At 41.4% G+C, this 14316-nt stretch overlaps 2 protein-coding genes across 2 annotated transcripts in view; one reads left to right on the forward strand and one right to left on the reverse strand.

The window, feature by feature from the left end:
* Positions 1-434: 434 nt before the first annotated feature.
* Positions 435-11378, reverse strand: jmjd7 (jumonji domain containing 7). The gene is made up of 9 exons (XM_079528213.1): positions 11108-11378; positions 9582-9735; positions 9246-9384; positions 6621-6735; positions 6035-6091; positions 4762-4857; positions 4271-4347; positions 4017-4176; positions 435-2940 (listed from the first exon to the last, which is right to left on the reverse strand). The coding sequence occupies exons 1-9, from the start codon at positions 11166-11168 to the stop codon at positions 2828-2830; spliced, it is 972 nt and encodes a 323-aa protein (XP_079384339.1). The 5' UTR covers positions 11169-11378; the 3' UTR covers positions 435-2827.
* Positions 11379-11583: 205 nt separating this feature from the next.
* Positions 11584-14316, forward strand: part of atg14 (autophagy related 14) — a 38362-nt gene continuing 35629 nt past the window's right edge. Inside the window, exons 1-2 of the mRNA XM_079528711.1 lie at positions 11584-11876; positions 14083-14260. Of these exons, the coding sequence (XP_079384837.1) occupies positions 11829-11876; positions 14083-14260 (226 nt within the window). The 5' untranslated portion in view covers positions 11584-11828. The remainder of the gene's footprint in view (positions 11877-14082; positions 14261-14316) is intronic.

A 14316-nucleotide genomic window follows, 5' to 3' on the forward strand; every position in this document is an offset into this window, starting at 1 on the left:
ACATCGTTTAATGCAATAGGTTAGGACTTTTCTGTTTGGATGTATGGTCTGTCAAGGCCAGAAAGTAGTGTTTTGCCACTTAGTAGGCGTAGCCAGTGAGCCACATAACCTCTGGGTATGATGATGATGTCACGCGCATACCCTCTATAATATAGAGGGTATGCGCGCCCCTATCCTTTTCTTTCGATCTTTTCACGCACACAATAACCTTTCCATTCTAGATTTGCAGACATTATGCAAGCTAGCGGTTATTCAGTACGGTCTGGAACAGTCAGAACTCCCACATGATATCAGGTGGGAACTGGCACCCATGACTACCTGTGGGAAAAAAAATATTTTCTAAATTATCTTAACTGCTTTTGATATACTGTAAGTGTCATGTATGCCAACCCGGACAGTGCATGGAACCAAAAATGCAGAAAGCGGACAAAAGGTGCAACTGAAAACACTTTACTTTTCAACTCAGAAGGGAAACAGAGATTTCGCCTCACAGGGCACAATAACTTATACAACCAAGTAGAAATCTCAGTAGAACAGCAGCACACGGGGTGAGGGGCGAACACAACTGATAACATCCAACACAAGAGTCCCAGAAACAAGGCACTTAATAGTAGAGTCATGAATTAGTCCAACTGCCCTCAGCCGTGCCCCCAGGTGGAAAGTCTCAATGCAGCACAGGGGAGGGGAGACAAACACGGGGAACAAGGGGGGAAAACATGAGGCAGGCGACCCAGGCATGGCATGCTCTGGGCACAGAGCATGGCACTAAAGGTCTCCACACACCGGGCGCAAATTCGGATTTTTAAGCAGCGTTTCTCCATCGGTTTTCCGAAAAACGCGGCCGGTGTGCAACCACCTTAAGACTCCCTTTCCACCGGTTGGTTCCCAATGGGAACCGGTTCAGTTCTTGGTTCTTAGTCCATGAGCCAGAGCTCCAAAATTGAAAAACTAGACCTATATTAAATTGTTTATAGGATCAATACAAGTAAATTAATACATGATAACCCTTCCACAACTTAGCTTTTTCACATTTTCTATTATTTTGCATATTTTCCTACATAATGCCTCATTTGCATATTTAAAAAAATTAAATTTGTAATACAATAAATCATTGTCTTTGTGTAAGTAATCAACTGGGGACGTTTCATGGTGATAACAATCTAATATAGGTATATTTTTGCCCACTCAATTCATAATTCAAGTTCCAATTTTGGAGCTCTGGCTCATGGACTAAGAACCAAAAAGAACTGAACCGAATCAACTGGTGGAAAAGGGGCCTAAGAGGCAGAATACTCAAATGTTAATTTTCACTGAGCAGGAACTATGCCTATACATTTTTATTTGGTATGCTTATATAGTGCTAGCCCAAACAAGCCAGCCAAATTATTTTGACTATTGAACAATCACACCCGTGTGAAGTGAGGGGCGCTTTTATCATCATACATCATCTCATTCCGGCCAATCACAATTTGCGTCCTCACCTTCGTCTTCAATGTTTGTGTTAACACAATGTTCAAGCTGGCCATTCATTCTGTATTTAAGTCCAACGTAATTTTGTAGTCCTACATTATGTCCAGGTCCAAGTGGCACCAGCTCCCGTCGGCTTCTCATTGTAAATATCTAAACGTGTGAAACTTTTTACAATAATGTTAATTTTCAGAAAGGAAGCCATTGAGGGTTAAAATGGGTCTTAATGCTTCCAACTCGAGTAGAATTATTAATGTTCTGTACAAGTGTCCATGACAAAGAAGATATATGATGTGGAGACAATAAAGACTATTAATATTCATTATTATTGAAGGTGGTAACAGTCCTTACTCAGTACAATATTTCGGGGGCATATTTAGAATGTGTGCAGGGTTGAGTACGTTGAATCTAGTTTGCATTAATACGATGGATAATGGAGGATTTAGTTGACACAATGACATATAATGGCGATAGTATTCAGTGTGGGGCAGACGGCATGTCACAGCCACGATATGGGAGACTAGTAGCTTTGTTGTTGCAAGGAAAGCGGTGGCTGTTTTAGTCTCAGATTTAGTCAGACGGAGGGACACAGTATAACTCTATGGGGACACAAAAGCGACACAAACAGTAGGACCCGGAAGTAGCTCTGGAGGGGGCGCTTACGTCACGGCTAAAATACTGAATTGTCTATGGCATTCAATGTTTGTGTTAACATGTTAACACTATGTTTGTGTTTACACAAACCCTCAAAGCTGGACATAGGAGGAGCTAGGGGCACCTACGGATGGCTGCAATTCGAAACTGTCCCCACAGTGTCCTCATCTCAGATATATGGAACCTTGTTCCATGGGGGGAAGAGGTCAGAAGACAGCCAGGGAAACCACGTGACTCCCATTGAAAATGCATTGCGAGCCGTGCGACACACAGAAGACACAGGAGACACCGAGGAGAAAGCTGTCTCTCGAGTGTGAAGGGCGCCTTACAAAGATAGTGACAGTAACGTTTGTAAAAACAGAAAAACGTTTTTAGTCTCAGGTACGACTCAGACAAACTGTACGTAAATAGAGTTATGACATGTTGACATGTCCCTGTATGATATGGGGGGGGGGGGTGGGTTGTTGAAGGGGTCCATACACTTTTCCGCCCAGTCATTGGTCCGACTTGCGGAAAACGACTGGATTAAGTTTGGCGAACATGCGTTAAGGTTGGCGAACATGCGCTGCTCCGTGCTTGCGATTATGGTTACTTTAGGGTTTGAGCTTTGAGGTAGGCTGAAGTTGTCGGACCACCCCCCACTGGCCAATAAGGCGCCGTCTGTCTACCTACTTATGTCTATGATCATTACGCCATGCAGAGAGATCTATGATGTGGGCTGGCCATCCTCTGATGTCATCAGCGTGAGACCGGCCAGAGACTCCAGCAGCTGGAAGTAGTTGTACTTGATGTCAAAGTCCATGTCATACCAGAAGTTCACTGCAGAAACACACAAGATCAGATCCCAGATCAGTGACATCAGACAATCACCCAATAAAGGAGTATAATGATCAGATCCTGCAAGGTGTTGTGAGCTTGCAGATCTGATATTCTTACAATATTTATCTGTAGAACTGAAATGTAATGCCTCAACCCCTACTATTCCAGGACAAAGGACAGGGTCCCCAGGGGGGAGCCTGTCCTTTGTACATAGTGTTTTGTATTTGTTTTTGTATGTATTATTGTATTGTGTTACGTTTTAATGCTATGTTGATGAACTGAATACATAGGACCACAATAGACCACAAACAAGTCCCCAGGACTTTTTTGTGTTATCCTTTTGGCCTTAATGTCTGACTGTACCTTGTGTGCTGTTTACATTTCTGACTACAAGTATTGAATCAATCAAAAAATCCAACTCATGTGAAGTGACAGGCGCTCTTATCATACTGTAGCCTACATCTGCCAATCACGCACGCACTGAACTGGTTCAATATTAGGCAAAAAAGAACCGAACCGTTTCAACCCCGATGGAAAAGGGACCACACAGGAGACTGAAGAGTTCTCTGTATGTCAATTGGTTGAACGCAATGTCACCGATGTAGGATCTATTCCTTATTATTAGCTAAACCCTCCTATGCCCAGCTGTGTGTGTGTGTGTGTGTGTGTGCGTGCGTGCGTGCGTGCGTGCGTGCGTGCGTGCGTGCGTGCGTGCGTGCGTGCGCACACACACACACACACACACACACAGCTGGGCATAGGAGGGTCTAGCTAATAATAACGAATAGATCCTACATCGGTGACATTGCGTTCAACCAATTGACATACAGAGAACTCTTCAGTCTCCTGTGTGGTCCCTTTTCCATCGGGGTTGAAACGGTTCGGTTCTTTTTTGCCTAATATTGAACCAGTTCAGAGTGTTTCCACTGAACTGCCAACTGGAAACAAAAAATGGCCGCCTGTTCCGTGAAACGGTGAAAGCACCATGATTCCAACTTCCAAGTAATATAGAACGAACCAGTTCTAGAACCAAAGTTATTTTGGTGGAAAAGGGGCCTGTGTGTACTGTTATGTACCTGCTATGCAGCCGTGTGTCTGTCTAACGTGGTGAAACCACAGTGAGGGGAGGTACAGCATCTCTCCTGCCTTCACTGTGCAGTTCAGTGGCCGCGCCCCGCGGTACGCTGGGTAACGGACCAGGTCTGGATTCAACGGGTCCAACGGAATCCACGGGACCTTTACGGGAAGAGGAGAGGGGATGGATGGATGGACGGTGAGATGGTGTTCTTCTGTACATGGAAGACGAGAAGTACGAAAGAAAATGGCTCACCTTTTCGGACGCCGCAACATCAACTATTTCAAAATCTCCATCAGGCTTCTGTCTGTAGACCGCAGGCTGGTACAACTCTGAGAGAGAGACAGAGAGAGAGTAGACAAAAGGTGTGATAATGTTTCAACGGTTCCAAATGATAGTCTACAAGACACAATAAAGTGGCCGCACACACTGGTAGCCATAGTGCTAATAATTCATTCTGCGCGCATAATAAATTATTCTGCGTAATGAAAACCAACGTTTCGGCACCTACCTGCCCTTTTCACATCCTGAAGAAGGCAGTTAGCTACCAAAACGTTGGTTTTCATCCAGAATAAATCAGCACTTTGGCTACGAGTGTGCGGCCACTTTATTGTCTCTTGAAGGCCATCATTTGGATCCTTCTGCACCACCGCTACGGTTTCTACGGTTACCAGAAGGTGTGGTTAACGTGTTATCACCAGGGTTAGTGCAAGGCGTGGTAAAGCTATGTTACCATGGTTACTTACCATAGGGTATGAAGGGGCGATCTGATGGAGGCAGGAGGATGAACTGCTTCTCTCCGGAGATCACACAGTACAGGTTCTCATAGTGGTCCTTATGCACTGAAACACACAGAGAAACATGTTGACATATTGCAGTCATTAGTGAAACATGCACAAACATTACTATAGGACATTACTAATTACTATTACTAATGGCACTAGGTGTCACATGGACGGACCGTATCAGAAATGTGGACCTCTATGGGAACCTAGTACCTACCACGCGTCACGGACAAAGTCAGAGAGAGAAGGATGAGGCTGGCAGGGGACTGCGTCAGGCACCCAGAACTTGAGGCAAGTAAATTGACCCTATGGGAGCCAACCCAGGGCAAAGCCAGGAGGGGAAAGAAGCGTACCACCTATGTAGACGTGCTGCGGCGCGACAGCTTGGCTGACAACACTGCAGAGCTCAAGAACCTGATGTTGGATAGGAATTTGTGGAGGGCAGCGATCCAGGAATCCCGAGTTGGTGTTGGCTAGACCTCACTCTCGCAGCAACTAACTAACTATAGGACATTTTATCTCCATATTTCTAAAATGTTGGTATCGGCGTCGGCGAGTATGCCAGTCTATGCCATTCCCATAACATAATTTATCACGTGATGATTGTAATCAATTTTCTAATTGGAACGCTTCAGTTGATGTTGCACTACCTGTGTTTTATACTCGGCTCCATCTTGCGCCACCCTTATCCATAATCCCTTAACCCTTATCCCTTATCCCTTATCCCTAAACGTATTTGCCATTTTTTACTATTTTGAAAAACATTTTAAAATAGTTCAATTAGCCGATCTACATAGACATTGTGAGCTTGTAGATCGGCTATTATATATAACTATTTTAAAAGGTTTTTTTTTAAATACTACTACTTGTAGCTGCACTTTAATGATTATTAATGGAATGTATATATATCAGTGGTTCGCAAGCGTTTTTCATTTTAAGGCCTCCCATAACTCTGAGAGTGAACAAATGGAACCAGAGTTGCACACCTGTCAGGGTCCATTTGGACCCCCCTCAATGAACCCCGAGAGTCTATGGACCCCACTTTGAGAACCACTGTCCACGAATATTTTTAAATTGCACACGCGTATCGGATTGGTACTCCGTATCGACCGCTACACAAGTTATGGGAATCGGGATGGGGGAAAAATGGTATGGGAATGGGTACATCTCTAGGTGAACAGTCAGTGTGTGCAGTAAAGTCAATACAGCTCATGATGTTAGGTGGAGGTCTTACTGGAAGTGACGGCGCTGCCTTCACCCAACCAGAAGTTCACTGCATCTGGTAGCTTTCCTGAGGAGAAGAAAACATCTCATTTTCTGATAATTCTGCTAGTTTCGGATGTTTTAATTATTTTATTTCATCCATTATTTCTTTTACATTTTACATTTTTATACAATAATAACTTGTCCAAAATAGGGACGCCCATTACATTGTATCTAGAGATGCACCGATATGGACATTCTTGGCCCCAATGGCCCTATACCGATGTTTAAAATAACAATTTAGCCGATACTGATACCGATATGTTTATCTAGTTTTTGTTGTTTTTTATTTCCCCCTTTTGTGCCAGGGAAACAAATACATCTTCTATAAAAGAAATAAATGTTCAGAATCTACATCTTGGTAGGCTGTATAGGCCTAAGTGCATATAATATAACAAACACACCAACATAGCCAACGCAAAAGGTAAACAGATAAATGTTATAGCCCTACTGTCATCGGTTAATGTCATTATTTTCTGATACCGATATTGACCGATAACGGCAAATATAGGCCGATACATTGGTGCATCCCTAATTGTATCAGAAGCCATTGGTACCCAGAGCTTGGCTCATCCAGGGTATGTGAGACTCTACATCTTCAGTCAGTTGAGACAACTCCTCTGTCAGGTTAGAAGACTGTTTCTGTACATAGAAGACGCCGCGCTGCTCCACCTGAAATAACATTAACATTGTACTAAGTAGTATTATAATAGTGTACATGGCACCTCTCCACTAGTATACAGAAAATAACATTAACATAGTACTAAGTAGTATTATAATAGTGTACATGGCACCTCTCCACAACATTAACATAGTACTAAGTAGTATTATAATAGTGTACATGGCACCTCTCCACTAGTATACAGAAATAACATTAACATAGTACTAAGTAGTATTATAATAGTGTACATGGCACCTCTCCACTAGTATACAGAAATAACATTAACATAGTACTAAGTAGTATTATAATAGTGTACATGGCACCTCTCCACTAGTATACAGAAATAACATTAACATAGTACTAAGTAGTATTATAATAGTGTACATGGCACCTCTCCACTAGTATACAGAATGTTAAATAACATTAACATAGTACTAAGTAGTATTATAATAGTGTACATGGCACCTCTCCACTAGTATACAGAATAAATAACATTAACATAGTACTAAGTAGTATTATAATAGTGTACATGGCACCTCTCCACTAGTATACAGAAAATAACATTAACATAGTACTAAGTAGTATTATAATAGTGTACATGGCACCTCTCCACTAGTATACAGAATAAATAACATTAACATAGTACTAAGTAGTATTATAATAGTGTACATGGCACCTCTCCACTAGTATACATAGTTAACATAGTACTAAGTAGTATTATAATAGTGTACATGGCACCTCTCCACTAGTATACAGAAAATAACATTAACATAGTAAGTAGTATTATAATAGTGTACATGGCACCTCTCCACTAGTATACATTAACATAGTACTAAGTAGTATTATAATAGTGTACATGGCACCTCTCCACTAGTATACAGAACATAGTACTAAGTAGTATTATAATAGTGTACATGGCACCTCTCCACTAGTATACAGAAACATAGTAATAAGTAGTATTATAATAGTGTACATGGCACCTCTCCACTAGTATACAGAAAATCCTCAGTATTCATTTAACTCTCGAGAGTAAAATGTCATCAAATGGACCGTTTCAACTACATTAACATAGTACTAAGTAGTATTATAATAGTGTACATGGCACCTCTCCACTAGTATACAGAAATAACATTAACATAGTACTAAGTAGTATTATAATAGTGTACATGGCACCTCTCCACTAGTATACAGAAATAACATTAACATAGTACTAAGTAGTATTATAATAGTGTACATGGCACCTCTCCACTAGTATACAGAATGTTAAATAACATTAACATAGTACTAAGTAGTATTATAATAGTGTACATGGCACCTCTCCACTAGTATACAGAATAAATAACATTAACATAGTACTAAGTAGTATTATAATAGTGTACATGGCACCTCTCCACTAGTATACAGAAAATAACATTAACATAGTACTAAGTAGTATTATAATAGTGTACATGGCACCTCTCCACTAGTATACAGAATAAATAACATTAACATAGTACTAAGTAGTATTATAATAGTGTACATGGCACCTCTCCACTAGTATACATAGTTAACATAGTACTAAGTAGTATTATAATAGTGTACATGGCACCTCTCCACTAGTATACAGAAAATAACATTAACATAGTAAGTAGTATTATAATAGTGTACATGGCACCTCTCCACTAGTATACATTAACATAGTACTAAGTAGTATTATAATAGTGTACATGGCACCTCTCCACTAGTATACAGAACATAGTACTAAGTAGTATTATAATAGTGTACATGGCACCTCTCCACTAGTATACAGAAACATAGTAATAAGTAGTATTATAATAGTGTACATGGCACCTCTCCACTAGTATACAGAAAATCCTCAGTATTCATTTAACTCTCGAGAGTAAAATGTCATCAAATGGACCGTTTCAATTACATTTCTTTTTTCAGAATGTAGGCATTTATCAGACGTAAAAAAAACCTAAATGAAATTCTTAACATTTGTGGTGGAGGAAAGTTAACAACACAAGCAATCCAAGGAGAAACACATGTAGGGGGTGAGGTTGGGTCTGAAAAGGCAATAATCCTGATTATTATAGAGGGTATGCGCATGCATAAAGTGAGTTTAACATTGTTTATCAGTGTTTGGCTGTATAAGCTGTCAAGGCCAGAAAGTAGGGTTTTTTTGCCACTCAGTAGGCGTTCCCGCATAATGACTTCCGGGTATGATGATGATGATGATGATGTCTTGTGCATTCCCTCTATTGATCTGAAGGCATGTCGCCCCGGCCTACACCACCATAATAATGAATGTAATATGGATGGATCTGTTGACCCAGTGTTTTCGTCAACTAATACTAAGACGAAAAATGTTCGTCGACTACCTTTTTCCACTGAGGAAAACTAAATGGAAACTAAATGAACTAGACTAACACTAAAACATTCCAGGTGACTAAAATGTGACTAAAACTAAATGGAAACTATTCAAAAGACTATGACTAAGACTAATAACAAAATTTGCTGCCAAAAACAACACCGTGTTGACCTTCCTCTCGATGACGTCCAGCAGGGAGGAGAACGTCATCCGTCGCTCTTCTGGCATCACAAAGCGGTCTCCGTTCACCGCGTCAGCGTAACCATTAGGGGTCACGGCCACGCTGATCACCTTTGACCCCACCGTCTCCCTGGTGGGAAAAAGCAGTGAAACATTTGGCGTTTTGCTATTACTCCACATTTGGTCCGAAACTCATGCAAATTGGTCACTCGTGCACCTTATCACTTGCCTATGGTTGGCGAGGGGCCCGTTTTGCACGAAATGCCACAAATCCTGAAAATATTGATCGAGTGACAAGAACAACCTTATACAGTGTGTGACCCTTACCGGAGGTAGGAGGGGCTCCACCTGGACAGGGCCGGCCAATGGTTGAAGGCATTGCGAATGATGCAGGGTTTGTTTGGACCAATCCAGTCACGGTAGAAGTCTAGAGGAGGTGGGGGCTCATCCAAGTAAGGCACTGATTGGTTCAGATACAGTTCTGGGGGGGGAAATTAAATAAATAAAAACTTTACATTTTCTATCAGTGGGGCATTTGGTATGCATCGTATATCATCATAATTTTCAGCCTTATTTTCATATAATTGGTCAGGTTTCTGGACTGTCAACAGCCCACCTCTGAGGTGCAGAAAGAGTAGACCCAAATGGTGCCATCTGTCTTATAATGAGCATTAGTGAGGACCCAGAGTAATCTAGTAAGAGAGTGGCGACACGCTTTGATCTCGCCGAAAAGCGGGGTGCTATAGAGTGTCTCAGTCCCCCCCCCTTTTCATGACGACGCCAGGTCCAGGAAATAATTCCCAATGCATTTTCCCATAGACATTTCAAAAAGTATTTATTTAAAGACCTTTTAAGCGTCGTACGAAGCCAACTCGAGTCGTGACAAATCATGACAACACAATATTTTGGACCAAACAAATAATTACAAAGAAGAAAAACAACAAAAAAAGTGTTGTAACCTGCCGTTTCTTTCTTCTTTCTAATTATTTGTTTGGCCCAAAACATTGTGTTTATTGTCATGAGTTGTCACGACAAGAGTTGGCTTTGTCCGCGGCGTAAACGTCTTTAAATACATACTTTTTGAAAAGTCTATGAGGAAAATGAACAGGGACTGTTCTATGGGCTATAGTTCCAAACATTTGGAACTATCCCAATGAGCACTTCCGGTCTTCCGCATCCCATTGTTACAATGGGAGTCAACGCTAGTGTCGCCACTCTCTTACTAGATTACTCTGTGAGGACCTAGCCTCGGGGCCCAGGCTTTTAAATCTGAGAACACATCATCTAAAATAAAAAAAATCACACCCGTGTGAACTGAGTGGTGCAAGGTCTTATATAGTCTGATCAGCTATGTCAGTGACGTCACACACTAACCATAGTAACCATGCTCACCTTTGCACGGACACGTAGGTACACAAACATACAGACAAAGCTGGTTGTTGGAGTGGTTTGCAACTTTGCACCACTCAAAAAACTGACAACATTAAGAGAGTTTGCAGATTTGCTATTTTCACTGAATCATCGCCCCAGAATATAGGGACACTAGGGTTCAAGTTCATGGTCAATACTCAATAGTCATAATACATAATACAATAAGTGTTCATGTGTGTACAAATAATGAAACCAAATGGACCCTCTTCATGTCAAGGGCACTGGGCACCCAATTAATTTGTAATTTATTTGGCCACAGACAACCATCTTAAAATATTTTGTGCCACGGAAAGGAAAGGAATTCTCAATCAGATAATTATGACTATGAGACAAATTAAAAACATTCTTAGATTGGGGTCCCAGACATTTAAAAAATAAATTCGGGGTTCTTGATATGAAAACGGTTGATGAGAATGACTCACCATGTGCCTCTTGAGCAAACTGTGTCAGACATTTCTCCACAGCTGATATTTGCTCTGCCATATTAATAACATTGGTTTATTAATAGAGAACTATACCGCAGGCCGAACTTCATATTTCTAGACGTGAAAACACACAACAGTAAATAGACTATCATCCACCCTGACTGTTTTAGTTATCGTGTGACATTAATTACGACGATAATACTTATGAATGTGTATTTTAAGAAGCAGACAGATGACAGATCACAGCCCAGGCGGCCATGCTGCTTTGTTTACATTCTGGGCGCATGCGCACAGTGTGCAGGCCCTTCTTCTGTAGCAGAAGAAGAAGCTGCAGGCAGTGCGTGGTGACGTGGTGACGACACGTTGTCTCCTCCTACAGGCCAGTTAGTGAACTACAGCAACTTCTCATTCAGGAAAACTGAGCAGAAGATGATACAAGTCAATAATAAAATATAAATATTAGATGTATTTCTCACAACAGATGGCCATTCTTTTCAGATATTAGCTTGCACTGGGTGAAACTAAACGTTTCCGAATTCCACAGCTGGCCTGGTAGTAGTATAGTCTACTTGGCTCTGGCTGGCATCAGTTTCTTTCCAAGTAGCTACACACACCTGTGCATCATCAACGCTTTGATTGATCCAGAGAGGTGCATGGCATGGGCGCTGTGTTGTTGTTGTTGCTGCAGCGTGACTGTTGAGATGTTCTCTAGTTTACAATGGATGAATCAGCCTTGGAACACTACTTTGATGACACCATTGCCAGCGTAAGTACAGTCAGACAGACATCTCGTCGTGTAACCCCTGGTCTAGTATTTAAAGCACAGTACAAATCATCAGTGTTGATTTGTACACTCTTGAGTGGGTAGTACTGTGTGGATTCGACTGACTGTGTTGTACTTGTCAATCATAATCATAAATGAACAGTAAAGACATGCAGGGTTGGATTTTACTTTGGGAGAATCTGTGCTTCTGCTTTTTGTTTTGATATGCCCCTCTTTGCATTGTTATGGCTGGTGGAGATAGCCAGCCTGATATTTTATTTTATCCCTGCTTCTGTTCACTCTGAAATGTACATTTAAGTAGGCTACGCATTTCCCTTTGGGAAATGTAGACTGTCTGATATACTGATAGCCTATTTATGTTTGATAATATCACAGGTTATTAAAAAAGGTGAAGATAACTTCACTATATGTTTCATAAGAGTGTGTTTCTCATGAGCAGTGGTTCTCAGTCTTTTTCCCTTGGAGCCTCCCTTCTTATAGGCCTATCTATCTTACCCTTACTCACTTTAACCATTTATTTATGTCCACATAAAGGAGAAACTACAGGGACACATATATTGTAAGGTTAAATTAACAACATCATGGCATATGTTTTCAATTGTCATGATACAATTAAATCGTAAATGGTGCATTTTTATAGCGCCTTTATCCAAGGCGCTTTACATAGATTGTGCATTATATTCACCCATTCACACACACAAACACACACATTCATACACCGATGGCGGCAGAAACCATGCAAGGCACCAACCTGCACATCAGGGGCAATTAGGGGTTCAGAGTCTTGCTCAAGGACACTTCGATACTAACTCTGGGGGAGCCCGGGTTCGAACTGGCAACCTTGCGGTTACCATCCAGCCACTATCTACCCCTGATCCACCACCGCCGCCAAGAGACATGCCTACAATAGAGGCATGTCACTCAGTAGTACTGTTATACTGTAAGTAACAGCATCTCTGTGATATAAGGCCAGTTATAGCAGAGACGGCACAGTACTTTACCAGCCATTTTGCCTCCTTTTTGGGCATCCCAAGTTGTTGAAGCCCTTGGCCCTCTATCAACCAATCTGTGAGCATGGTCAAAGGTCCATCGTGGCATCTCTAATACAGACACTTCCCTGGAATCTTCATCAACCACAACAACATCTGGTGTCTGGTTAGCTGTCAAAGATGTCTGGGTTATCACAGAGATGGAACATGGATGAAATGAAACAGGAATGTTTGTACATTTGAGTACTATAGACGAATAACAGTTTAAGTCCACACTAATTATCCATAATGTATATAAATGATGGATAAGGGGTCAGCCCGGTCAGGACAACTAGTCCTTAAATTTCGTGGAGGGCTCAGAATAAAATTTGGACTTAAACTGTTATTCTTATATTGTACTCATTTGTAAATGCATTTTGATTCTGCACATAGTACATTAACGGTGCTGGTTACAATGGGTGTGGTTGTTAGGATGTTATACGCATGCACGCACGCACACGTTTGAACAGTTATTATTGTGCTTTACAATGATAGATTCCGTATGTCAAGTTGGACTGACATCACATTGAGAATGAGAACATAGTAGGTTGTCCCGATCCGATCGCGTGGTCGGAATCGGAACGGGAGGAAAAAGAAAGTGATCTGGACATCGCTAGTATTAATATTATATCCATATTATATTATTATACTGGATATTGGCTGTGATTTTGGATATTGTACTATTCTGATACGGCATAAAAAAATAAAAATATAAATACCGGATCGGGGAAAATCGGTATCAGCAGATAACCAAAATTAAATGATCGGATCGGAGCAAAAAAACTTGATCGGGACATCCCTAGTACATACTACTACACGATGCATCTAGCTTCATGTTTGATGGAGAGATGTTTCTCTCTCTGCAGGATGCATCTAGCTTCATGTTTGATGGAGAGATGTTTCTCTCTCTCTGCAGGATGCATCTAGCTTCATGTTTGATGGAGAGATGTTTCTCTCTCTGCATGATGCATCTAGCTTCATGTTTGATGGAGAGATGTTTCTCTCTCTGCAGGATGCATCTAGCTTCATGTTTGATGGAGAGATGTTTCTCTCTCTGCAGGATGCATCTAGCTTCATGTTTGATGGAGAGCTGTTTCTCTCTCTCTGCAGGATGCATCTAGCTTCATGTTTGATGGAGAGATGTTTCTCTCTCTCTGCAGGATGCATCTAGCTTCATGTTTGATGGAGAGCTGGGAGCTCCTAAGCTCCAGGAAGCCAGCTTCCTCTCCTCGTCGACGGGGGAGCAGGAGAACAAACTGGGAGATGATCTGGATCTCAGCTTCCTGCCGGACGAACTCAGCACCCAGGAAGACCCAGCCTCCGATCAGAACAATACAGGTATTTATGCATTATGGACGGATAGTAGACGGAAGTGTTAATTCGTGTCACTCTTT

This window comes from Electrona antarctica, assembly GCF_951216825.1.
Source record: "Electrona antarctica genome assembly, chromosome: 18".
NCBI classification, from domain to species: domain Eukaryota; kingdom Metazoa; phylum Chordata; class Actinopteri; order Myctophiformes; family Myctophidae; genus Electrona; species Electrona antarctica.